This window comes from Acanthaster planci, linkage group LG01 (assembly GCF_054643075.1).
Source record: "Acanthaster planci isolate LZ-2023a linkage group LG01, COTS_SCS, whole genome shotgun sequence".
NCBI lineage: Eukaryota > Metazoa > Echinodermata > Asteroidea > Valvatida > Acanthasteridae > Acanthaster > Acanthaster planci.
Genome location: NC_141777.1, coordinates 25,227,994 through 25,255,894, shown reverse-complemented (window position 1 = coordinate 25,255,894; position 27,901 = coordinate 25,227,994). Strand labels below are relative to the sequence as shown.

Here is a 27,901-nt window from a genome sequence, read left to right as displayed (position 1 = left end):
TTTGGTGTGTTGTCTGTTTATTAAAATCATTTCCATTTTCCTAAAACAAAACGGACACAATTGGATCAACGTAATCTTGCTCTTATGTAACTTTCAACCAAAAATGGATTCATTTCGTTTTTCATGCTGCCTGAGCCGGGGGCAACCAGGGATGACTTCAGTCTCGTCATGTTTTTTTATTCAATGTGGGAAAATTCCAAATGGCAGCTTTAGATAAGTATTAGTCTGTGTTTGGACAGTGCTGTCCAAGCTTATCAGTTTGATGTGCAGTTCATCGGAAAGTTTCTATTTTTTTCTCCAGTTGGAATGGTGACTGCAGAACTCTACAAGATGCCTATTGAATAAAATGATTCTCACAGAAACATTCCAGGGATGTTTCATTCAATCTGAAAGTCCCACTGTGTGACCCTGGGTACTGATTAACCAACAGCACTGCTCTCTCCAGCAATCTAAAGAGTGCCACTCTTATATCGCTGGGCATCATTTCATGGAGTAGAGCGGCCTGAAGAACGCATTGTTTGGCACATTTTTAGGCTTAGCAAAAATGAGCGGCGTGCCTGTCTTGAGTATTACATACACTCTGTATGACACCTTGGTAACTCGTACTTACTTAGCCTATTCATTTCCTATGCTTGGCTGAAAGTTCAGCTTAGCAGCTCTTGGAAATGGATCCTTGGTCATTAGAATGAGTGCACATTAAATATACTTGCCATACCTCTGTCCTGGATACTGTCTGTTCATTGGCCCAGAATGATCACATGACAGGGCGATATGTCTGCATATCACACTCACTGTGGCATCTTTCTGCCAACAGCATGTGCACATGCATGAGACAGAAGAGCTTCGGGAAGTTCGAGAGCAACTGTTGTCACTCATTTCAGTCAGTTTTGCATGGTACCCATGATACGTTTTGTGTATACCTTACCAGGGAATTCGATCAATGGTTGCGCTCGTACAACAGACTCGTTCCTGTCCCCACAATGTATAATGTAATGCAGGGACCGCTAGCCAGACTACATGTACATGATGTGAACTTGTACTCACTGGTATCTGCACTACTTTCACATTAAAGTTTACCCAATTAAAGAGAGTGAGGGAACAGTGCCTTCGCAGACGGCATCGTTAATGTTAATTATACAGTTTGACAGAAGGCCCATGTTCTTCTAAACTTCTGGAATTCAGGGCTTGTTTCTTTGGATACACTCCTTCGCATCAACATAATCAAGACAGAGGTATGACAAAACAATTGTTGACTGCTGTGATGTGGGATAAGACATTCTAAACACCCAAGCAACGCACAGTGAGGCAAGGCAAATTTCATGTCAAACAGAACATAGCCTTAGTACATCCACACACATTTTAACTGGTGACCGATGAATAAGGAATTACCTCAGCGATTGCATATACATGTTTTTGCTAACTGCCATTGGCAGTTTATCCTGTTAAGTGACGGATTTCAAAATAAGTGTCTCTGATTCAGAAGTACACTATGATGATACCAAAGCAGTGTCCGCATCTTCAAATTCTGAGCTGAACATCGGCATCTTCTGACAAACATCTACCATTCCATGAGACAGACAAAACAAAGTACATTTCTACAATACTATACATGTAAGGCGGATTTAAAACACACTTGATGTATTACACGATCATTTCAAGTTCTCTTGCATACTCGATGACCTGTAATGCTAGTTCATGTGATGGTATAGTTTCCTCCGCTTTCTTGTCTGTGTGGAAGACAAAATAGTTGTCCTGGCCCAGCCCCCAGCCACGCTAAAATGAGGAAGGACAGAGTGACAGGGTGTTAATTGTCATTTCTACTATGTACCAAGTATCAACACTTCCTTTAGCTATTATCAACTCAGCCAATCACTCGGCAGTCGTGGGAAAATGGTTGGGACAACTTGTCAACAGAAAGCCTTGTTCAAAGTCCTGACCAATGATGGCTTACATGTTTATCCTTAGAAAGCACTGAGTGTAACCAGTTCACAGAAATAACTGGATTGACTGTTTTTCAGTTTAAAAAAGAGATAATTTGCTGAGCTCACCTTTTCAGCGTAAGCCTTCATTTCCTGAGGCTTGGTGAAGAACAGCATCCTGGCTGCCTCGTTGAAGGCTATTCTCTCGTAGGCCTTGTCCAGACACGTGGCAATCTCGTCCCTGATGGTCAGCAGGAGGATGTCGATGAAGAAGTTGTAGCTCTCCGCGGGGACATTGCCCTTGGCAAGAAACACCTGAAGGGAGAAGAGGTAGTCAGCAGGTCTTCGTGAGTCATTCAAAACTTTTCTGCTCTCAAGAGCGAAAATATTTGAAAGTGCTGACAAAGACACCTGTTTATCACTGCTCATCCACTGTTCCTTGTGATCAGAACTGCAATATGATTTGTGACTGATTCACCCAAAGCTTTGTCAGAAATGCCACCATGTCAACAGTTTCAATACCCAAAGCAAAAGAGGCAATGAAATGCACACACACTCCACGATGCTTTCACAGACCCGAAAGCACACAGTTGTGGGGGCTCCACATCTGTTGAACGATGATTACTGTCAGGACTGCAAATGTTGTAGCGGGGCCTATCAAGGTCCCTGCAATCAGGTTCAAATGGTCCTACTGAGATGCCACACGGACATCAAAAAGTGTCAGTACATAATGCATGGCTAGTGTGCTGCTCAAACAAATCTGCTAAGCACAGCAACTTTGCTCAACAAAAACTGGTTATCGACCAGAAGGCCATGGCATGTGCATTTGCCTGTGATTGGTGCTCTGCTAAAATTGCTGAGCACATTAACTTGCTTGGCAAGATGTTCTACTATACCGGTTGTCCAAATTGGATTCTGGTGCTCAAAGAGGGACAACTCCCAAGAGCAAGTTTAGCCCACATCTGAATCACTCAGCTGCGGCTTAAAATAAGATGCCACTCTATTGGAAGTGGCCACAGTCACAACCAATGACCTGTGGGCAGTGTCGAGACGCAGCCAAGTAATTTAGACAAAGCCTTGTGAATGTGATGGTTACTGGGCTCCTGTTAGGGGCTGCTTGGACTGAGAAGGCTAGGCAGGCAAACGAACCCACCTTGTTGTAGCTGCCTTCCATGAGGTGCTGCTCCATGGACACAGGGTGCTTGATGTAAATGTTGTTCTGGATTTCTTTAGCAGGTAGCAGTTCCAATTCCTGCAAAATGAGTACGCCATAAATTCGATTCAGTGACAGAGATAACGTGACTAGGCTGCTGGGCCTACAACAGGTGTGAGGGAAACAAGACACAGGTACCAGCTGGAAAAAAAGGTGTAAAAATGGAGTGCTCATTACAACACCGTTCTCCAATGCCAACAACCTGTGAATATAACGCAGGCCACATCTTGGTGCCACGATAATTTTGCAGAGAAAGCATTGATTTATATGGGTCAAGTGCACACAGCCACATTGTATGCACTAATTCCCCTCTTTCATTACCAAGGGCAAGATGGCATCCAATTGAGAGACTGAATCCAAACATAAAACGTGACATACATGTAAGTGCAGGAAAGGAACCATTTAAAATACTACATGAGATGCAAAATGAACATTTTCCTATTTAAATTGTTCATACTGAAAAAAACACAAGCCGAGACTCAGCCGTTCTGAAAATTTGAAGTAGCTTGCTTTTGTCAACAACTTCTACACTGAAAGTTACAAGCTGGTGAAGATCAGGTTTTGAAATAGCTACACATTACTACAAAAGACAATGGCTTTAAAGGCTATTCTCTCAACATCGAACATTTCCTCCATATGAAGAAATTCTGTAAATCCCCTCACAAAGTGTTTTGACTTAAAAGCAAATGGTAAAAGCAGGTGGTTGAGTAATTTCGTTTTGAAAATAACTTCTAGAGCGTTCACATAACTTCTATTCTTGTTACTGTGGCACTCACCGTGTGGAACTCGGCGAGTCTGTTTTGTGCGAGTAGTCTGAGAAGATTCAAACCAAGGAGCTGAAACTTATAGGATGATTCCGGTAGCTCTTCCCTGAAACAGACAAACAATACTCCCAGAATCCTTGAATTCCTATTACATTTTGAACCTGCGGTTTGGAGTACAACACTGACTTCTCATGTCCATAAATGTATCCACTTGTTGCCATCACCAAGCAATGCAAGCACGTTTTAAATCCCTGCAAAATGCTGAAGATGACAAGCCTGCATCAAATAATTGCCTGCAATGGCAATTCCACATACAGCAGTGCTGTTGCATGTCTTTAGAGTGGCAGCAGGAATCGAGGGACATCTGTCCATGCAATATTGAAGAGAAAGTTAGGAACATGAACCACTGCACACTCAGAGAGCCTCCCAGAAAGATCTAAAGCTTTGTACCAGCCGATGTTTAAAATAGCTGAGCCTTGATGGTTATTGCCAACAATACCTGGTACACTGCTTCCTAAGGGAAGGCAGCTTCCTTAGAGGGTTATGAATGCATGCCTTGACTTGCCTATTCTCTCAAGAACACAGGCCTCTATATCTTTTTGTCTCTGCCAATTTGTGCATGCCATGTATTTCATGTTAAAGTGAGAGTAAAGCAACTTTGATGTCAAGAAAAATAAGCCTCAAAATGAATTTGCCACTGTTCAAAAGTATTCAACTTCTCTACATTCACAGCATTAACTTTGACCTTACGTCACAATTTCACACTCGTTTGTCCTCTCGCATCCATGTACGGTATGAATCGGCCTTCAGGATGTTCTCACCCCCTTTTGTTTATCAGTCTGTCTGTTTGTGCATGTTATCAAAAAGATAGCAACATATTTTCCTGACATTTGGTAGAATGGTAAGCCATGGACCAAAAGATCAATTGACTAGATTTTGGTGGTGTGAAACACCCATCAGGGTATGTCCGATCAACTCCAAATTGGTGGGTTAGATAATGATTTTTATATCAAAATTCATAAGATACATTGTGATGACATCAGCAGTCGAGCTGGGTTGGTGGTTTATACATGCTTTCCATGTAAACATACGCAGAAAGTCATGCTCACCTGTAGTCAAAGTAATATGGCTTCAGTTGTGCCATGTATCGCTCAAATGACTGGATATCTCCTTTCAGCACACTCCACTGCACGCCTATCTCGAGGATATCACCTGAAAAAAAAAAAAAAAACTACTCTTATCCTTTGACAGCACGTGCTGACTCCATGTACTGCATGTACTGTTGTTGTTGGCACAAACCAAGCCCTAAAATGTTAAGGTAATAATTTAATAATTTCAGTCAGTTTTTTAAAATTTGATTGCCTGAAAAATCATATAACTGTAAGCTTGGGTGACTCATTGGAATTAATTCCAAGCCTGCAGGAGTTACAATTCCATTTGGAATTTACTCCAAATTAAGAGAGAAAATCAAGAATCACTAAAGCCAGGTCATCGAAGGGAGGTCTCTAAAATGTGATCAATTATGTCATAAAAATGTTCTTTTGAAGCATCTGGAGTCAAATCTCTGAAGAAAAATGAATTAGCTACATGTACCATCAAGGAAAAAGTCAATTCTTGAAAAATGTTGACTTGATTCCTAATCTTTGAGTTCAGAAATGATTTAAGGGTGGCTTTGGCAAAGCCTGATATCTGATCATTTTCGTCCCTTTTGTGTTAGACTGACTGATTTTGGTTTTGCTTTTTATTTGCTTCTTTTTTTGGGGGAGGGGGAGGAGGGATTGGAGAGGCTACTTACGTGCTATGATGAGTTCTTGTTTGGAGGGCTTACTGCCAGCTATTGGTAGGAATGACAGATTCAACAAAGCAATCTACCGCCAAATAAGAAAACCAAACAAAAGTCTGTCAAACCTAGAAATGTTTCTCCGTTGTCCTCTGAATTAATTAAACTGCATGAACATGGTCTTAAAATAATCTTTTCTGGCGGTGGCTATTTGACCATGGACTAGTCGTCAAGGGTGTTTGCAATTTTACCAGCATGGTGACACTGAATAATGTGCTGTGAGTGTTATAAAATTATTGATGTTAAATGTTTTCATCGATTCGATGGAGTAGATTTTACATATTATGTCTCCCCATGTGGGTTTTCCAAGATTTCCCCTCAAAAAATTTGTACATGTACATGTAGGCTCCTGATATGTCTTATCAAACATATTAATGGCTGCTACAGCAATGTTAGACTGGTTACTAGTGATCCAAGTATCTTTAGTAGACTGCAAATAATTGTGAAAAAAAAAATAAGTTTGAGATAAGCTTTTTGTACCTAATGTTAGATGTAAATGGTTATGATAAATTTCTTAGAGATCACTGACACGACTGAAGATCAAGCAAATGGAGCGAACACGCCAAATATAAACACAGCAATATGAACAGATAGAGTTCCATGAATAGATGCCACTTGACACCCTGTGCATAAACATGATAGGCCTAAATTCGAAGTGTTTTCTAAGGCTAAATGACTCGGTATTTTCCCTCCTAAATTGAACTTTTATGGACATGTTTTTGCTTTCTGCTTGCTAATACTTCAGGTCACTGTGGTTGGGAATGATTACTGGCATCCGTATATGAAACTCTTTCCATATGAACATCAATGTATTCGTAATGGAGCACGTGTGGTCAATGATCATACATGTACTTCCCATGTCTATGTCAGTCATAAGCCTTACAGTTGATACGGCACAAGTGATTTTGCACAATGGTAGAAAGACAATGTGGGAAGGAAAAGGGGGCAATGTTTGCTCCTTTTTCCTTCCCACAATGCCTTTCTACCATTGTTAAAAATCACTGAGCTCAACTGCAGAATACTCTGCCAACTCTCCATGCCCGCGAGCACGATCAACCTCATACTAGCCAGGTACAGGTCAAAGTGTCACGCTCTCTTCGAGGGATTTTCACTTTGTACCCACTTAACTAGTCATTTCAGGTTTTGTTTTTTAGAGTGGCGAGGTATTCTGCAATTACTCCGATCACTCTTGCGGGATCAACAATAACTTTGAATAAGGCTCATGACAGTCATGACAGTGAATCAGCAATACAACCGTGTGAGCAGTCCGACATTGAAAAGGGCAATAAAACCAAACAACAGTTGTCGTTTCTTTCTTTATGGAACTTGCAGGTGCATTTTACCTTTAGCTGCCCAAGAATGTCACCACACTTATTCAGATTTGGAGGTTTCTTGTTCCATTCCCTGTTTAGTTTCTGGTACATAGAGACAGCCTCTTTCATTGTCGTCGCCATGTTCCTAGCTTTTGCCGACTGTAATTGCGCCCTCTATCGGTTTCGTACAAGCACTTGCGACGTGGGCGATCGCGAACAGACCAGTGGACCCCCCCTTTATTTTTTACTACAATCCGACAGGTGCCTAATCATGCTCATTTAGAGGGCTGGGGGGGGGGCATACCGCCTAGCCCGCACAACAATCATGAGATTTTGGTGTATAGTAACCGGAGGGGGGGGGACGTTCCCCCCAGCGGATGTCCTAGCCCCGGGACACACTCACCCAATTTGAAATCTTTGAATCTCCGTTGAAATGCAGCTGCGGCTTATTCTCTTGTGGTGCCCCCTTGAAAAATGTGTGCACCCCCGAGGTTCCTCCCGTCACTTAGCCCTAGGAATTCAAGCAATGCGTGTTTCACACTGGAAGTTCAAGATTATGACCGGCAGGACCTACAAGTGCAATAGCTGAATATATGTGTATGATATTAGAGGTTTTTTTTTAAAGAACCGGGGGGTATTTCCAGAGAACGTGAGAGAAAACGAGGTTTAACCCTGAATGAGCTTGCGTATTTTGGACAATCTTAAAATCCCTTCCCCAAAGGAGCGGCCATCCCATGCATGTAAAACACTCATTGTCATTACAGCAATGTAGAGTTTCAACTCAATCATATTATATGGTTTTGTTACAAGGTATCGTGTTCTAATTCTACAGACGACAAAACTGCGTTGCGTCGTGCCATCGCCACGACTAGTCAGCTGCTACGACTATTCCGTCGACGCGTCGCGTCGAGCAGTCGCCTTCTTTCTCATTACTGTTATTATAGCCGCCAAAATAATGGTGCACTATAGCTAAAAAAATGTGCGTCGTGTCGTCCCGTCGCCCCGACGCTTCGATGGCTCTGTCGTCTTGTGGTGTCGCCTCCTTTCTCATTACTTTTATGCTGCGTATAATGCATTACATCGTGCCGTCGTAGCGTTGCGTCGTACTCGTGCTATAGACCCGTCGCGACGTGCCTTCGCGTCTTTCTGGTTGAAAAATGGGGCGCCCATAGAGACAGAGCTGATTTCACAGACATGTAAACACAGAGACCACCAGAATTACAGCAGATCCAAAAAATACTACACGAGTATTCCGTGATCTACGCGTCGCCCGCGCGACTCATAGTAAAATCAAAATAATGGGCAAATTCAGCCCTCGGCACAGGGATAAGTGTAAGACTTTACACACAGTTGAAGAATTCCATCCCCCAAATTCCATGAAGCCGTTTTTCAATTGTGATAAAAATTCCTCCATTTACTAATCTGGCCCATGTAGATTTAAAATGATGCGTTTGCAAAATGAAGAGGAACAGTACATCCAGGAAATCATCAAAAATCCAGCTCAAATGAGTTACAGTGGGAGAAAAAGAAGCATTTACCTTAACCACAGGAGAACAAAGAAATGTCCACACCTCGTATGTAAAACAAGTGTGTGTGAACGTCGTGTTTAAGAGTGGCCAGGGCCAAATTTATGGATCATTAGCATGATTTTTTTTCCTTGCTAAAAACAGGATTACCACGCAAAATGTTAATGTGTTGTATATTGCTTGTGACTGGTGTTCGGCTGATGTAAGCTCATCATAAAAATGACATGGGTTTTTGGCGGGTAACCTTTTTTTCCTGAGCAAGACAATACTGTGCTTATCATCTTCATGAAAATACGTCGTTCAAACTCCGACACACACACTGCGTTTGCAATTCACATACACGATGTTTACAATTCACAACCATGTGGCGTTCTACGGCCGCCAAAATTGCGTTGCGTCGCCCCAACACCATGACACGACGCTACGACAGCTCCGTCGCGTCGTGGCGTCTGGGCGACGGGACGACGCGACGCACATTTGGCGGCTATAGAGCACCATAAGAAACAACACGATGCGACAACACGACGCGAGGCCACGACGGCACGATGCAAAGCATTATACAAAGCATAAAAGTTAATGAGAAACGAGGCGACGCCACTGTGACGACGCCACGGAAAAATGGGCACTGCACAAGAAGAATGTGTTTGATTCTAACAAAACTGGCGTCAAATGACCTCTAAGAGTGAACCCCCGAAAAAAAACACAGGCTTGGCTCGTGAAAAAATGCATTGCGAAGAAATCGGAAAAATGTTTGGGGTTGCGGATTCCGCCCTCAGCTCTTTTTAAGGTCTCATTAAGTTTGTACTCCTGTGCACGTGCATTTTTCAGTAGGTCTTTCTCGCTTTTTGCTGTTATGGCCATGTGAGGATTTACAATACATATAAAATTAATTATTAGGATCAGTGAAACATTATAATTATACAACCCAAGGATAGCAATGTTGGCATTCACATATTTTCCATACACACACATGCATGTTTTAATGATTCATCCTCGGCACCTCTTTTAAGATCAGTGAAAGCTCCTAATTATTTCATTTGGAAATAGGCCGAAGCAACTGGAATTGAAGAAACGTAATAATGTAAACGTACAATCGACGAGCATTCCGAAATCTCATTTTGTGTTAAATAATTCATGTTCAATTGAGGGAGCTATTTTGAGGCAAGTTATTTCGGGCTGGTTTGTCCTTACGCGAAAGCTAATTATGGAACAAGGTGAACAAACTATATTTTGAATGCATCAAACAGCAGCGCATCTCTGGCAGCACAAATTACAGCTGTGGCATTATGACATTCCTTAATAACACACAAAGTGAGCCAGAATACTTTTGCGGGGAATTGTGACCGCTGATCAACGAAATCCCAGAACAATTTTCCAGAACCGTCGCCTCCACGTGCACAACTGGACCTCTGGAGGTCCTTTGGACTTTCAGATTTACCTTGTAACAGGAACCTTGTAATATCAAAAACTGAAGTACAAAGTATTGGGACCTAAACATTATTTATTTTATATGTCATAAAAAAAGTTGTATTAACAGTGCTCTTATTAATGACGATCGACTGCATTTTCGTCTCTTCTGAAAACAAGGGACATGTTTTACTTGAGCTGACCACACGCGAAAGGCAATTCTGGTACAAAGAGCCCATCTGGTGTTTTCATTTCCTCGAATAGCCTGGAATCCTTCGCGGTACGTGTAGATAGCTATGGCATTAAGGCTTTGGAAACAAAAAGGCAAAGAAGACGAGTGAACCAGGATGCTCAGCGGCAATATTGCTACAGGTGATCAATCAAAGCCCAGAACAGTTTTCGAGAACCATCACTTCCATTTGCTTTTCTCCAGAAAAATACAAAAGGGCAAGTTTGCCCTCTGAGACAATTTCGTCTCACCATGCATCAGAGTGTTAGTGTGCTACTCGCAGACTTGCACGAATAACAACATATTTTAAACCGCCTTTTGGGTCAACCGTTTTAAGAAATATCTCAGAACGAACGCACGGAGACCAATTTCCGGATAGCCTGTTTTTGACATGTGCAGTAACCAAACGTGTTTTTCATTTTCGGCAGGTTCCAATCAACATCCCCTTATCGAGAGGATGTTGATTAGAAGCTGCTGAAAATGTACAAATCTTGAAATGGCCGTGGAACATCTACAGAATAAAGCGTTTTCATGAAATAACAGCATTACATTATATTGAGCCCTAAAAAACTGCAATGAATAAAGTGTCATCGAGAAAGCAACTTGAAAATCCCTTATTAGAAAGCGATTCTAATATCCCGTTTTAAAGCCACTGAGAAAGCAAATACAAGTACATCAGCGATAAATGTAGTAATACATTATGTACAGCAGCGAAAACTTAAAAAGAACAGTTTTAATTATTATTAACGGCAACTAAATGATTGCAAATACATGCAATGGGCGCCAAACATCAAGAAGCATGAAAGCTTTTTACAAGAAATAATTGTCATCGGGATAGCGAATACATGTATTGAAATAGTTTTACATTATACAGGGTGTCGCAGAAAAAAACCAAACCCTGAGGAAAGGGGTTAATATGCCCAAACCACATGATCATAATGTATAAGGATATCCGAAAAGTAGAAGCAGTATTCTTTCTAATGATGCCTTGATGGTATCCTTTTGTCATGCATGACTGAACACCATTGTCTTGAAAATGTGGCATCCGAACTCAGTTGTAACACTTAGGATAAACCAGTGAATGAGGTTTTCCTCTGTCATGCTTGTCTTGGTTGAAAGTGACAACAGAAGGTCATGTTAATGAGGGAAGATTGCCTTATGTCACTTTCAAGTTATGCAATAATCTGGTTTTATGTGATGACTTACCCCGAGGTAGGCCAATGCAGTGATGAAACGTTTTCGAAGGCAGCAAGTCTGCAACTTGGTGCAACTTTCCAAAGAGCAAAGAGTGTTTGTCGTGACGAAATTTCTTGAAAACAAGAGCTTTCAATCCACCCAACTTGCTTTTAGGGAAGCCTTCCCTGATAGGGATCCAGTGGCATAATAATAAATAACAAGTCGACCTTTACATTTGCCTCAAACATTCGACAGAAATGGTTGTTTGTGGTGAAAGAGTATCATGATCGTATATCGTTGAAGCTCGTCACTCGGATGCGTTGTAGAGATATTTTCAATTGTGTAAAGACAAATGTTTGCCCTCTCCATTTGCAATATACACAGCTTATCTTGCAAGTATACAATCACCGACTTCAAATCCTAAATGATCGCACAGCTTCATCGACAGTTCTAAACTTGATGCAACTAGTGCTCATTTCAGGGGGGCAATGGCTGTTTAATGAACTCTGGAGCTCAGTATTTGCAGTTTCAGAATTTAATGAGCTTGATTTGGAGAATACAACTTCCGTTTAACCTGTGCAGTTTGCCTCATTCGTTTGTAACAAGGTGCCGATGTTATTTAGTTTTGTAACACCGAATACTTTGAACCATTTCAGGGTTCCGTTTGCATGTTGGTTGAAAATAAGAGGTTTTACCGTAACACTGTAGAACTCTGTTTACTTTAGTATCCTTATATGTGAGCTTTTGCAACCATCTCGTGTTAAAGTGTGGCGTTAACAACACTTTGAATTCTGTTTTAAATCCCATAGGACAGAACGAAAAAGCGGTTGTCTTACGCAATCTATCTTATTTCTGCAGGACATTGTCTGATTTGAATGAAGTCTTCAGGTTTGAAAGGACAACATTCTAAGCTTTGATTTGATTTGATACCAAAAATAACAATTTCGGGGGAGAACAAATGTTACTTTTGGGTCTTTTTAGGGGGGCACCCTTTACAGAGAGATGGAAACTTTCACATAACGTAATATGTATTCAGAAGAGCTTGCTTATGGCTTTCTAAAATTGTTTTTCCTTTCTTAAGTGATAATGAACCCATTTAAGTCGACGGAAGTCTAAAAAATTCTTCACAATCCGCTTTAATTTTTCGCTCACCACAAGAAGGTGTGGGGTGAATCAATAGCCCCCACCTCAAAAACTGTGAAGCGACATATACCCCCCATCACCCTGGGATTTACGCCGGTGGTTCAGGCATCAAAGACGGAGAGAATATTAATCGTTTAACCGCAATGTCTAAGGAGGTGCAACATAATTTATTAAGATACAACAATTAAAACAAATGGTATATATTTCGAACAGATGTGCCCTAGTTGACGTATGGACAGATAAAACAAACAAATTTAATGAAGCACCGAACGACCATTATATATCAAAGAGTAAACAAGTGTTAAACGACATCAAGATCAGTCTGAAGCATTTATAACTTGAATGCGTGGATGCACAATGGCTTTTCTTGTGTCTTGGCAGGAAAACGACTGCCAGTGAAACAGAGAAATTAACTGTAAATGGCAGACTGAATCGAGAATGAGCATAATTCAGAATTGCAAATAAGAGAGTACCCAACGAACATTGCTCTTGCCATTCCCGGGATGATGTACTGTGCAGTAAAACTCTAACTCAACTATTTCCCAACTTAAGTCGTCAGGTTTTTTCTGGAGATTGATGAAATTCGACCTTAAGGGGACAGTTTTAATAACACGCGGCCACATCAGCCCGTTTTTCTTCGGATTACTGCGGACATGTCGTTACCAATGACGGTTTAGCCACCTTCCGAGAAAAGACGATCTCATGGGTATCTTTGAGAATCTACAAAGCATGATGCAACGGCACACTGTCTTGAAGTCAGGGTGCCGGGCCGTGTAAATCACAGGGTTAATGCAGCTATTGCTGACGAGAAGCGCACCCAAAAACGGGACGATTTTCTGAGATTTGTCCATGGTGGTAGCGATAAGCACTAAATAAGGAGTGCAAAATATGATGAATAAGAAAACTACGAGAAACAAACTGAGGGTAACTTCGAGGTTCCGACGAAACTGGGGCCTGGCTCGAGCAGGCTGCTGCGGCTGTCTGGCTACGGGAGGAGCTAGGTGACGGCTTGCGGCCCACGGTCGACGTGTATCACATCGCTGACTTTGACCAGGAACCTGCAGCTTGTTTGCTAAGAAAGCTTCAGACGACGACGGCTGCAGCTGCCTCGATGTTCCTGGCGTTGAATGCGGCCTCATGATGCCACTAATGACGGCAACGGGCTGCTCAGAGACTACGAGGATTCTGCTGGAGTACTTTCTTACCGTATGACAGATGATTGAAGAACTGACTAAAGTGACCAATAGTTGTATCGGGTAGCACACAATCACCAGGATGATGGAAAATATACCAGAGCCCGGGGCTGTCGGGTTGAAGGAACAAGTGCTTAGTTTGTCGTCGTATTCATAGGAGCCGAACTCAGATACAATGGGAAGGAGTCCGACAGCGAAGGGGACGAGCCAGTCTATGGAAACGATGGCTGCAAGAACTCGATGGTTGAAAAACCAGATTACACGGCTTCTGCCTTTACGACGAGTGATAAAGGCTCGGTAGACGGCGATCGATGCGATGCTATTAAAACTGCACCCAACGCAAACGATGAGAATAAATCCTTGGAAAGAGCAAAGGCTCTCTGAAACCATCAGCTTCTCCCTGTTTTCGCTCAACACCGCCATGGTCATGATGGGTAAACTCAGACAAGTTATGAGATCCGCTACGGCCAAATTGACGACAAACACATTGGTGACTGTGCGGGGTTTACGCGAAAGAACTACGGCGAGCAACACGCAGCTGTTGCCCAACACACCAGCTGTAGATATGACAGCGTAGAAGGTTGCCAACAACACTTTTTCCGCGTAGCTGTCATAGACAGACGTTACTGGCGAGCGCGAGTCTTGGTTGGTCGAAGTAAAATTTGGCATCGTGATTTAAGCCGACTTGGAAAGATACTGGAAACCGATCTTTAAAATAACTTTTAGAGACAACCGGTTTTGATGCATACAAATCTTCAGCCTTACCTACTGATCGAACAGCAAAGTGCGTCCTTACGCACCATCGAGTGTGATGGCTGATCTTAACGTTTCTCTCACTCCGATTGGACTCAACTAATGTCCATTATAATAAGGTAAACGATGACGTGTCATAACATTATTCGTAGCTTTATCATATCATTGCCGGATTTAGACCTTTTTCCAGTGACGTCACGATCGTGCTATACCTCTGATGTGTTGTGATGATAATGAGTGCATAGTGTTCTGATGGTAATCTACCTATTCAAGATAAACTAGTCAAGCATGCTGCGTTCGCAGGTGCGCTTGCACGTAGTTGAAGCTGCCCGTAGGAATATTTACGATCACCGTGGCCAAGGCTGTCCACACGTGGTGGTATTGTTTACATTTATTCACGTGGGTGAAAAGGTCTACACATGGTACATATAGCAAGAATGTCAATTCTAGTTTGTTTAGTAAATTAGATTTGAAACCCCGCCCCATTTTCAAGATGTAACCGTTGATGTGTAGTGAAATGATAAGTATTTTTAAAACACAGACTCAGTGGCTGTGGCTCATGATGAAACACATTCTACAGTGAAATGATATCTTAGAGACATTCACACAGTTGAGTCTACAGTTCGTTTTCCACCGTACGTCACAGGATAAATTCTACCGTAAACACTGATGCATCCCTACAGCTGGTGATCTACCATCGTCGACCAGTGAACTGGCTTCTATTGTAAGACACGAGACAAGTTTACGTTGCAAGAGAAGCTGCTTTGTTTATTTGCAAGTCACTGGATTATATGGAACGAGAGATACTCATTGGTACTCCTCTTTTCACGTTGGGTTCATTTTCGGGAAATCCACCTTTGCTCATCTTCACAAAATAGAGAATATATCGATTAGTCAAGAGCCCCTAACATCGTGGGTTAATGATGCATTCTCATTCCATTGTTTGCGATCACTACGCCTGAGGGTCTCGCTCATTTGGAACAGAACACGGAAATCTGAATCCTGGAAGATTATACCTTCAGGCATTTCATCTACTCAGAAATTAAGGCCTTATAATGGCAACAGGATTTTTACCGGATGTAAAAAAATGCAGGATTGGCTAATTCGCCAGCATGACAGTATAATTTACCATCCTTATATATCATGCAAGACAGACTATCCGATCTCTGGTTGGCAAATTGACCTGTCAGAATACACCTTTTAGGACTTTAATATCGAGATGGTGAAATATAGTCTTTCGTGGCACCATTTGCTTCGAGCCATCTGAGGTCAATTATTGTTTGACTGAAAAGCATTTCGAAAGTTTTAGGTGTCCTCTGTAGTCGGTACCCTTGTTTTCCCAGGGAGCAGGGGAGAGGGAAATGAAAGCAGATTTTTGTTATTCTGTCTCACAGATTTACAAACAGTTATGAGAACGATAACCACTGATTAAATTGAGAGAAGAACAGAACAATGAAATTTCAACAGACCAGCAGTTAAATGGAATCTTCTCAAACCGGAAAATTCATTACAGACCAAATCTTTTTAACACGAAAAGGGTTAGATTTTTGTGACCTCCTTATCCCTATGATATCGGCTGAACCAAGACTAATATGTTTTAAACTTGACACACTAAGTTATAAAGAAATTATGAGTAAGTAGATATGTGAACCTTCGATGTAACCAGAAAAGAGCCGGGGACAGATTCTTCCCCTCGACATTTTTCCCAATAATATCGTCGCAGTGCATTTTTCACAAGCTGATTCTGTAAGAGTTTTCGGAGTAATTCTTGGCAGCCATTTTGTCACCCATTTTGTGAAAACCAAATATGCTCTTCTTCCGCAGCGCCTAAGCATTCTTTCTGAGAAGTCCGTCAAAAGTGTATACCTTTTCTAGTAGTGTATATATTACGTACGTGGACTGCTACGAATTTAGCCTTGAATTTCAATTGACCGTAATAACAAAACGCTGGTGTTTTTTGATGCGATTTTCAAAACAAAATTCGAGCTTAGAGGGCGGAATCCACCCCGGCTGTGAGTTCGGCCAAAATAGCCCAGCTATTTGTTAATCCTACAAAGGGTAGAATTGTAGTTACTGTGTTGTGGATTGCAGTTTGTTTTAGTTCATGTGCCGGCCCGTGCATTCAATTTTCCTCAAGGTCAGACGGGAAGTGTCAACGTTTTGAGCCTGTCTTGGAATAAAAAGACATTGCATGAGAACATCGTTTGCAATTTCCAGTTTGAAAAGGGTTAAAACACCAGCAAAATATTTCGAAAGGTTCAGCATGGAAAATCAGTATAATCAACGCTGTCAGTCGACGGATTTCACCGCAGGTCTTTCAGAGTTGAACATTACTGTTGTACGCAACAGTGAAAGATCTCCATTTTCTTCATGAATGAGCTTTCTATTCAAATAGCTCGTCTCGCTAAATTCTGTTCTTGAGACAAACAAGCTAGAGACAAGATGAAGCCTGTCGTTCTAAATGCTAATCTGTGACATTAAATCCACGCTGTGATACTTTGCTGCTTTGCAAGGGACTGTTGGGAATAGTGACTGGTCGTACGATTAGCATTTATAAACGGAAATGTATTTCGGGTGAAATTTCTTACTTCAAGTTTTGTTCAGGTCTTGAAGTCCATCAAATTGTCAGTGCTCAATGCGCACGGAGTATCCAGATCATACAAACTTTATGTCTTGCCATAGCAAGCTTAGACTACTGAGAGGCAGTTAAGTATTCGAATTATTTCTGTGGATCTGGCGGGGCTAAAAACAGACGCAATGACGCAATCAGTTATGAATGACAAAAGTTTCAAATAATATCCTGATCAACATGACCAGGAGGTTACGAGAGCGGCAGAGGGCGCCTTTACCAGTAGTGCAAATGTAGCTCTTTACCAATAGAGCAGATCCGAAATCAAACTTTGAAATTTTTTTCACGTAACCTTTGACGGCTTTTATATTTTGGGGCTGTTTACACGCCTTTGGAGGGAGGGAAACGAATTAGGCGAAAATGGACCTTCTCTCAATATTTTTTCAAAAACTTTCGTTCACTCTTTTGGAGGAGGGGAAAGGCTGGGCCCGGTTGCCCTAATTACGTTCCAAGACCTTTTCCGAAATTAATTCAGACTACAGAGGGCGCTATATTTACTTGGCTTTGTTTCTGATGTTGTGAGTGAGGCTAAAAGCCAGGCACTCCTTGCATGACGTCACCCGTTTCACACGTTTCTGAGTTCCATTGCCTTTCTTATGAAAGCCTTGCTGTACCATTACACACAAATTTACAAAAAATGAAGTATAATATTTCAAAGTTAGTTTTTAGGAGATATATTTCCAACTTCGTTTTTACAAACTGTATTTTTCCAAAGTTCATTTTTTAGGCATATATTCTCCAATTCGTTTTTATGAGATTTGTGAAGTTTTAGAAAAATTGTTTCTTTTTCTTTTTTAAGGGGGAAGCAAATCATTGTTAGGAGGTACATTTCTGCACGTTTGTGTTCAGAAAAAAAAATTGTAAAGTTTATTTTTACGAATTTTATTTTTTAAAATCTTTTTTGGTGAGAAATAAGTTCTCACTTGAAAATATATGTCTCCTGAAAATTAACCTGGAAAAAATGTATCTCATAAAAACAAAATTGATCCAAAAATATATCTCGTAAAACAATATATTTCTAAGAAATAAATTTACCGAAAATGAATCTAAAAAGAACGAACTGAGAAGTATTTATCTCGTAAAAACGAATTTTGGAAAGAATATTGCTTGTGAAAAAAAAGCATAAAAACGAACGTGAAAAAAGCTTACTTCATTTCAGCGTACTTCCTGGCATTGCAGGGCTTCGTGCTTTTCTTACGTTGCGTGAAGTCCTCGCGCTAGAATAAGTACTGGTAGACTGGTTCCTGTCCCCTACGTAGTCTCCAGACGTCTTACGGACGTCCCCTTAACGTAAGGGTGCACCCCTTACATAGGCCAGAAATATGTCGGCCGAGCTCATTAATAAAAGTTTTACACTCAAAATATTATATATTAGAGGGTCCTGAGAGCCATGGAAATGGAGCATTGAAGAAATATATGGCACTGAATCTCTGGCACGGACTCATGGCTTCCAACTCTGAGCAGTTTGGATGCAATCGGGTCCGAAAATGACACTATTTTATCAATTTTGCCGCAGAGGGATATATTTTCAAAATGGCTGCTTTTCTGGGCCGTGAAATTTTCTTCATTTTAGGGGTGGTCTGCTTTGGGTGAGAATTTCTCAAAAAATTCATGATCAACCCACTAAAAATGAAAGGAAAATGAAAGAGAACATATTGAAAATCGTTTTTCTGTGCAGCCTGAACACCTGTGAGCGTTGTGAGTATTTTTAAAAATATTTTCCAAATATTTTAAGTATGGTAATTTATCACTGCTGTCTGTGGGAATTTATTAAATTTTGCTGTGGTGCACCCATAAGGACTGGTAGGGCCTAGCGAGTCATGAATCAGGAGGAATACTACCAGCTTTGTGTCAATTAGGAAACAAAGCCCGCTCAATGCACAAATCAAGCAAGACTTCATAGAATGTTTTGCCTTTTTTTTAGTTATATAACGGGTTTGCCCTTACCCAACGTATATTTATAAGCACTGTATGCTCAGTGCTTGTCCGAGAGCTTGCGAAAAAACCTCACAAGCTTACTCGGGTGGGACTTGTGAGGTTTTTTCGCAAGCTCTCGGACAAGCACTGAGCATACAGTGCTTATAAATATACGTTGGGTAAGGGCAAACCCGTTATATATAATTAACATCTCCCCAACGCAAAAAAAAAAAAAAAAAATACATCTTGATAATTTTTTTTAGTTACCGAAAATAACTTGACCTTATTCAGTATCTCCAAACCAGCGAATTGGTACAAATGGATTTTGTCTAAAAGATATTGTAATTCACGATTACACTGTCTGCAGTGAAATCTGTCTTTATACCACCATCCGTGCATTGAAACAGGATCCCAACGCTACTGAACTTTTCATTGATAAGTTGTTCATTTATCATGCACGCAATGGCCAGGACAGCAAGAAGCGTGAACATCCCATCGAAAAAGTTAGTGGCCATTTTCTCTTAGATTCTCCTTTTTTTATTTTCGTCTTCAGAAATCTTTCTAGAGATTCTTTCTAGCTCTTTCTAGAGCTATTTTATGTTAAGGAGGGTTTTTATTCAGCACAAAATAAAGAATAAATAATTTGCTTTCACCCCGTCAAAAGCGCTCATCCAATTATGCGAGCGCGTCGAACAACGCGTGTTCTGTTTGCGTGGTGGACAAGATAGCAAATAATCACCCTGAAACTGCTTATTTCTGAGGCTCTGGCAATCAGTAGGCCGTCTCTGGAGATTCGATCAATCGTTAAAGGCCGGCTTTCCTACAGGTTTTCTCCAACTAGACTGGTCAAAACCGAATCGACAACGGAAATTACATTCAGAGGTTCATGGGCGAGTTGGTCATGATAACGCTCTCTCGCTTGAGCAGTGCACTGATTGTGCTTGGTCGTGGGAGTCCTGTTCCCTTGTTGCGCTTCTGAAGGGTGGACCCAAAAATGTTTGGAAAGGGGGGGGGGGAAGTATGACACACTTTGTGTGTGTGTGTGGGGGGGGATTTAGGAAATTTCGTTATCTTTGTCTTCTATGGCCTCTCAGACACTAAATTGGGACCAAATTTTCGGGCTGTTTACATACTATATTGAAGAAAGGGGAAAAATAGGTCCCCCAAATCGCCTTTGTCTTGTGACTTAAAGATACACGCTGAATCAGCCAGTGTGCCTCCCTCTTCGAAGCGGTCAATTTGGGAAAAAACTACATGTACAACTACTACTTAATTAACGCCCCTTCGATGGGGTCCTATCAGCGTTGAAGTCGAGACATCACAAGACCAGACACCGTCCACGCACAAGATCAGTTTACTTTGAGTGTTTAAATTCTAATGGAAATGAGGGGAACAACAACATCTGAGCTTGATGTTGATCGATTGGTTTTGGGGTCAACCTGCCTGAGTCAAGATCCATTTCACTGGCTTCTGACTTTAGTGAGATTCAATAAGCACAAACTAAGTGAGGGATTCGACATGCGTGAGGTCGCTCATCAATGCGTTACAAAAGCGGCGGTTATCAATTCGATATTTTTTCTTTTTCTTCTTCGTTGCTGAAAATATTCTCACTACACTTTATTCGTTCATCCAAATTAGATAACCAATGATTTGAAATATATTTCATATAAATTTGAAAAAATCGAAAATCGAATCGCTAGTTAAAAATTTACCCACGATGCTCTGCGGGTCGTAGGGTGATCCGTATGACGTATCTCCTTCACTAAAATCTGTGCAAGGTCATCAGCCCCTCCTAGCGCTGGGCGACGAGCGACTTTTGCGGGCAGCACCATCTTTTACTTAGGGCGATAGATCCTGACAAGATCGATGTTGAACAATGATAGCAGACTATGGCTACAAAGTTGTTTGTTGTCCGTTTATAATCATAATAAAGCTGATATACTCCAATGACTCGAAAACGTGTGTCTGAAATTATCAGTACAATCCAACGCTGGAGGAAGAAAAAGAAAGAAAAAGAAGATAAAAACCCCATCACCACATCAATTCCGGAACATCAGACTGCCCAGAGACAAACTATTTTTTTGGCCTTACTGTGCTCGTTCTCAGAATGCACAACGTAGGTCCTATGTGGGTACGCAATCAGCACCTCGTGATGGCACCACAACTGAGGATAATTCATCCCCTCGTGTAAACAAGCTCACTTAGTTGTGACTGTTTTCACAGTCTTTGCGCGCGTGCAATCAGCACTATACTGCACCGCAAACATGGATTACTTCATTTACATTTTGCATATGGGACGAGTAATTTCGTTCCTTTTTCTCCTTTTTTTGAAAACTTATAATGCAGTTAATATGATATTAACTCTAATCTGTGCTGGTTTGTATAACTTGGTAGGTTTTATTACTCCTGGAGATCAGTTGTAGAAATCGAAAACATTTCTAAAATTAAGTCCTTCATGCGAGAACTAATAAGTGACGGTGTATGAGACGCTGTAACTGAGCGTGTGGACCCCGTTAGTCGACGGATTAACATTCATAGAAAAGCCTGATCTCGATATTGACCTGAAGAGACGCAGAAAGCATCACCAATCAAGCGCACTTGGTGCTCATTTTCACACTCCCGGCGCGCAATCAACACTTTACCGTACTTGACAGGAAACAAGCCGAGGCTTTGGCTTACTTCATTAACATTTGCTTACACAAAGGGACGAGTAGTTGCGCTCCTTTTTTTGAAAACTTACAATGCACTTCGTATGATATTAACTCTTCTGTGGTGGTTTGGGTATTACTTGATAGATTTAATTGCTCTTGAGATCGGATATAATATTCCTCAAATTAATTCCTTCATGCATGAGCTAATAAGTGACAATGGATGAAACGTTGTTATCAATGGATTATTTAATACTGATAACGATGATTCTACGATTTTTTGGGGGGATGGGTCTGGGGTTCACTAACATATCAAGCTTTAAATGAGACAGAAATTTAAGAGTGAGGTCACTGCTCTGTATTAAAGTTTGTCTGGATGATGGAAAATGTCCTGATGAAGAATGGGGTCGTTATTACCTATCTATATTTTGTAGATTAAAGTTCTTAAGGGCTGGGATCAGTGGGATGGCACTACCACAAATTCTCCAAGACAAAAGGCAGGCCAGTTTAGGTAGGCCTATATCGTCCCCCCGCGATTAACACCTCTGTGGGACTCTCTAATAAAGGAGCTATCTGCTTCTGTACTTTGTTCATGATACTTAAGGTGCACACTTCCGGGAACGGTCCGGTTCAGTGTTTCAGATTTATGTACGTCGCATTTTTCAAAGGTTAGGTTGAATGAAAACTAGCCCGGTTGGACGCCAATTTTCATCTTACATTACGACTGACTTCCGGGATATCAATTCATCTTGCTATACAAAAATTCGGCAAAAAACTTGTCACATTTTACCAGTCTAGATAGGTAGCCGAAGTCGGCTAGAATGGAAGGTTAGGAAGTATACCAACACGCCAACTACACCCCTCTTCTACTACCTGTTCCACCTCATGTGTCACTTTGGAGTGTTCCAAATTCCCTATATGTCACCGTAACAGCATTCAAACTCTGAAATCAATACACGCATTCATAAGCTGCATAATGCCCTAGTATGACCAACATTCTAATTTTCAGCGATAAGCTTTCTAGTCTGAACAGGTACATGCATAACCAACCCACTCATTCTCAAGTGCGGAATCAATTTTCATATCAATGGTTCCCTTCGTACTTAATTTCTGAAAGGGTTATTGAAAATCTGCAACTAAGCTTGGCACTGTCTGCGGATCTGGTTGGAAATTTTCGAGCACATACTTAATTCACCTATCGTTCGAAAAACATTGGTCAAACTTTAACTATGGGAGCTGACACTTTTAGGGTCAAGATTGTCATGCCTGTACTATTACTCACGTAGGTACTTGAACAGTATCGACTATTAATGTTACAGGAGATACGAATCTTTACAAATGACGTGGGGGGCGGGGTTCACACGGGGGAGGGGCAGTTCCTCCTTACCCTCTCCTCGGAGGCACCATTTAGTCTGTACTATGGGCGGCCCTTTCAAGGACCTTTATAGGTCTATTCCCATACTAAAGTAGCACGTCAACACACTCAGATGGAATAGCGACAGCCCTCCCTCCCCCCAAGATCCCTATTTTCCGGGGAGGCAAAAGGAGCAAGAGTTCCCACAGGGGGCAATATACCCTTGACCACCACCCCCTGTCTACGTCACTGATCTTCATTTTTGAACAATCACAAAACAATCTTTACATATCTACAGATCTCTCGACTGAAGCTCTTAATAGAGGGGTGCCCGGGCCCTTTTTACCTTGTCTATTAGGCCTAGGATTTTTTCCTTTGACATCTTGCATTAAATTTTACACCAGTGTTATAAAAATATGACACACCAAAAATATTGTGAACCCTTTGCCTACTGAATTGAATGTTCACAGTGATGTCTTAACAATGCATGCTTTGGCTGTTTGGGATAGTTAAACCAGCCGGGGAAGGAGATAATGCGCCTATTTCGACTGTGAGAGGGTAAAAAAACCCGGCCCAATTCAGGTATGAAGGGACTGCACTTACTTATGGAATTCCATATCTGCCGTCGCCCGTCGTATTTTGCTTCTTGTTGTATCCCAATTCTGCCATTTACCAGATCCAAACATGCCATTTTCCGTCGTGCGTTTTCCGTCGTGCGTCGTGCGTTTTCCGTCGTGCGTCGTCCGTCGCCCGTCGTGCGTCGCCCGTCGTCCGTCGCCCATCAAATGGGTTGCATAGGACATGCAAAAGCCGTTGTTTAACAAATGACAATGTGATGATTCCATTCACTTCTAAAGATCTTTTCCGAATAAGGCAAGTACAAATCCCACCTGCAAAGCATATACTAGTCACATAATTAATTCCAATAATGCTAGACTACCCTTGACAAGAAAATATCGCCTCTCTGAGAATTCAACCAAGTGTTTTTTGGGGAAAAATATTTTCAGCAAAAATTGTTCCGGCCAACTTATCCACAGTGTTATTCTAATTTGCATACTGTAAAAATGTGCCGACTTGTTTTCATCAAATTCCAGGAAGAAATCTGCCAACCGATACAGATATTCTATCTTGTCCTCTCAATTTCACCTTGAAATCCAGAAATACTAGACGTGCTGTGGATAACAAACTGTTTATTAAATGTAGTGTTAAGGGGGAATTACCACTTGGTTTAAGTTTCAGAAAATATGACGTGTTGGTTTTTGTGGGTGTGTATGCCATGGTGGATAGACCAATGGGAACAGGTTGTCCAGCACATCAGCATTGTTTATGGGGCTAACAAGTAACGTTACTGTTTAAAAGACTTCTGTGAGCCAACCTGCAAATAAAGTCATGTCTAATTTGGAGTATACAGCAGATTTCATCATAGGTATACCCGCCCTCAAAATAATGTTGAATCAGTTCGTCTCTTATGAAAACTATTGGGAATCAAACATTGTAAATAATCTATTATTTACATTCCGTTCTGTGGGATATCGTGCAGGGACAGACAGAAATATCACATAGGCTATAGACCTAAAGTCTGGCTGTTAACGAGTAAAGTTACGTCTAGAGTAACTAAGTTATCGAGAAAAACAATCTGCCGTAACAAAAGTCTATTTTGTTGATTTATGTATGTAACCAAAATGGTTTTATTTCAAAAACACGTTACTTAGCCGATGTCAGGATATTATTTCTTCTTTCAATTAGAGTTTGGCGCAACTGCAAAAACGAATACATGTACATCTTCTAGTTCTATTGCTACAATGAGAGTCAGGCATGGTGGATCGATCGAACAAGGACATGTACATGTAAAACGATCAAGGGTCAAAGTTAAAAATACCACTGCGCAATCACGACAAAAAGAAACCACGGGCGACGCACGACGGGCGACGGACGACGCACGACGGACGACGCACGACGGGCGACGCACGACGGCAGATATGGAATTCCATACGTACTCGTGCTTGTGCAAAATTTTTTAACTCACATATACATGTACATAGTTTTCTCAGTTTACATCATTACAAGGGAGCGGGCTAAACTTCCCAAATATGTCGACACTGAGTGATAAACTATGGTGCTCGCCGAGTGCAAAAGTACTTGCTTGATATCGGATCGTTTTTGTTTTCAGAAAACTGTAAATCTCATTCCCTGAGCAACCTCCGGAGAAAAGCCGATTTCATAGGTATCTTCGAGAATCTACACAGAATGATGCAACGGCACACCCTCATGAAGTCCGGGTGCCAGGCCGCGTATATCACAGGGTTAATGCAGCTATTGCTGACGAGAAGCGCGCCAAAAAAGGGAACGATTTTCAGGGATCTGTCTGGGAGGAAAGCCATCACAAAGTAGGGCATACCACACAAGACGAAGAAAAAGACAACGAGAAACAAACTGCGAGTGACTTCGAGGTTTCGACGAAACGGGAGCCTGGCTCTAGCTGGCTGCGGCTGTCTGACATGGGCAGGCGGTGGCTGACGGCTGATGGCCCATCTAGGTCCATCAAGTCCGCGCCGCCGTTGACCATACAGCCGCAACCTGTTGGTCAGAACAGCAGGATGTTGTTGCCTTGATGTACCTGCCTGTACAGTTGGCCTCATGACTCCACTAACTACGGCTACAGGCTGGTTGGGAACGATTCCACGGACTCTTTTGAAGTGCTTCCTCACCGTACAGCATATGAGTGAATAGCTTACGAAAATGACGAGGAGGTGTACGGTGTAGCCCAAGATCAGGATGATGGAAAATATACCGGAGCCTGGGGCTGTCGGGTTGAAGGAACAGGTGCTTAGTTTATCGTCGTATTCATAGGAGCCGAACTCAGATACAATGGGAAGGAGTCCGACAGCGAAGGGGACGAGCCAGTCCACGGCAACGATTGCGGCAACACCTCGATGGTTGAAAAACCAGATTGCATGGCTTCTGCCTTTACGACGAGTGATGAAGGCTCGGTAGATGGCGATCGATGCGATGCTCTTCATACTGCACCCAATGCAAGCGATGAGAATAAATCCTTGGAAAGCGCAAAGGCTCTCTGAAACCATCAGCTTCTTTCTGTTTTCGCTCAACACCGCCATGGTCATGATGGGTAAACTCAGACAAGTGATGAGATCCGCTACGGCCAAATTGACCACAAATACGTTGGTGACTGTGCGAGGTTTACGCGAGAGACCCACGGCGAGCAACACGGAGCTGTTACCTAACGCACCAGCTACAGAGATGACAACGTACAAAGCTGCTAAAAACTGCTTCTCAGCGTAGCTGTCATAGACAGACGCGGCGGGTACGTCTCTGCCGGTCAAAGTAAAGTTTGGCATCGTTATTTGCAGGAGTTTGTCGACTTGGGCTAAAAACAAAACAAAAAGGAAACTACTTTTTTTCCTCTCTTAAAAAGCAGACAGGGACGGATGGCGTAAGACCCACAAACCATCGAGCCTTTTACGAGTCGCATTGTCGAACCCTTTGACGGTATGGTTGAACGACTTACGTGCGGCGATTTGCATCATTAATAAGCATAACCATAGCAATGCAACGTCATTGTGAGCGATGCTTTTCTGTAATATCCAAGGGTTTAGCCCGTTCTCGACTCGCAGCTGTGCAAGGTACATTGCGATTGCGTGCGCGGCAAATGTTTATTCATGAATCTATCGTCGTTGCCTAATATAATATACCTGCAATGTTAATAAGAACTGCCCCATAGTCAATCTTGCTGAGGGAGACTTTGATGTCATTTTTAGCAACTGCAGCGCATGCCTAATTGTCATTCATTCCTATCCTAACAATATACCAAAGCATAGCCCTGTAGCTCTGCATAAATGTTCCTGCTTAACAAACTTTATGCTGAGCTGGTACTGCAACAAACATTGCTCTCATTAATTTGGGGCCAAATTAAAATTTGCAAAAAGCCTCCCTGGTTTGTAATAGATTTGTATAAAAAGGCAGATATGCCCCGTACGTCGCGTCACGTACGATAACTTACCTATCACGCGCTACTAGACTTTATTTGTAAATTTTTCAGTCACAAACATCTTTTCAGCCGACAGGAGGCGCGGACGCGCACATCACGACATTATTTTGCAATGGTTCCTTTATAACGTTAAGCCAAGTATATACACTAAAAGGCCCGTCCCTTAGCAAGTGTCTTCTGTGTCGCGGACCGTATTGGGTATTCCAAATAGGCATAAGTATTCATCTGCCCAGTGCTCCCTAACGCGATGACATCTTGCATTTAAGTTCATGTTTGATGCGATAAGCACTGAGTGCTGAGTATCTACCACAAAACGGAAAACTTTTAAATTTTTATTTATTTCACATATACTTTGTTCTATTTTTTAATTATTTTCTCACTTTGGTGAAGGCTTGTTTGTGGTTTATGGAACACTGTGGTATTTTGTAGGTCCATTAGATTTTTCGAAAGCCTAAGGCACTTCTGACTCAGTACTGACTTTGACAGTCCAATCATGCCTTAGTATCATAGTCTACAAAGCATTGAATGCACACCTGAAGGAACTTAAAAAAGGGCAACTTTCAGTATCATTTTCGCTGGTTAACAATAAATATTACTTTAGCGTTTAACATCGACGTTTGAGCCAAGTTTTGTTTGCCCAGACAAGTTTGGTTATTTTATGTGGAGGAAACCTCAAAATATATACCTCCCTGATGGATTTTAACTTTTATACGCGGTTTAAACTTTTCTATTGGCTCGAACTCGGGATATTTTGTTCTCAGACAATAGAGAAAAAATTGAAAAAAGTCATAATCTTGAATGTCCAGTAAAAAAGGCAAAGCCACCCCTTCATTTCAGGTACAGATGGCGCTAGTACATTTTATACTCACCG

The 27,901-nt window shown here is 41.7% G+C and overlaps 3 protein-coding genes across 3 annotated transcripts; all 3 read right to left on the bottom strand.

The window, feature by feature from the left end:
* Positions 1-7,211, bottom strand: psmd8 (proteasome 26S subunit, non-ATPase 8). Its single transcript, XM_022227357.2, has 7 exons — positions 7,080-7,211; positions 5,692-5,764; positions 5,006-5,108; positions 3,909-4,002; positions 3,073-3,171; positions 2,049-2,234; positions 1-1,773 (listed from the first exon to the last, which is right to left on the bottom strand). The coding sequence occupies exons 1-7, from the start codon at positions 7,188-7,190 to the stop codon at positions 1,642-1,644; spliced, it is 798 nt and encodes a 265-aa protein (XP_022083049.1). The 5' UTR covers positions 7,191-7,211; the 3' UTR covers positions 1-1,641.
* Positions 7,212-12,871: 5,660 nt separating this feature from the next.
* On the bottom strand, positions 12,872-14,712 carry LOC147800597 (G protein-coupled receptor moody-like). The gene has a single exon (XM_087142519.1). The coding sequence runs from the start codon at positions 14,390-14,392 to the stop codon at positions 13,190-13,192; it is 1,203 nt and encodes a 400-aa protein (XP_086998645.1). The 5' UTR covers positions 14,393-14,712; the 3' UTR covers positions 12,872-13,189.
* Positions 14,713-25,055: 10,343 nt separating this feature from the next.
* LOC147800596 (G protein-coupled receptor moody-like) lies at positions 25,056-26,223 on the bottom strand. The gene has a single exon (XM_087145559.1). The coding sequence runs from the start codon at positions 26,144-26,146 to the stop codon at positions 25,208-25,210; it is 939 nt and encodes a 312-aa protein (XP_087001685.1). The 5' UTR covers positions 26,147-26,223; the 3' UTR covers positions 25,056-25,207.
* Positions 26,224-27,901: the final 1,678 nt, after the last annotated feature.

What these genes read in the sequence shown, in the direction of transcription:
- LOC147800597 (XM_087142519.1), bottom strand. Translation starts at nt 14,392, where the DNA reads ATGCCAAATTTTACTTCGACCAACCAAGACTCGCGCTCGCCAGTAACG.
- psmd8 (XM_022227357.2), bottom strand. Translation starts at nt 7,190, where the DNA reads ATGGCGACGACAATGAAAGAGGCTGTCTCTATGTACCAGAAACTAAAC. An exon ending in ACATTCTTGGGCAGCTAAAG is followed by an intron (nt 5,765 to 7,079) that starts GTAAAATGCACC and finishes ATTTGGCGGTAG; the next exon opens with ATTGCTTTGTTGAATCTGTC. An exon ending in GACTCGCCGAGTTCCACACG is followed by an intron (nt 3,172 to 3,908) that starts GTGAGTGCCACA and finishes CTCATTTTGCAG; the next exon opens with GAATTGGAACTGCTACCTGC.
- LOC147800596 (XM_087145559.1), bottom strand. Translation starts at nt 26,146, where the DNA reads ATGACCATGGCGGTGTTGAGCGAAAACAGAAAGAAGCTGATGGTTTCA.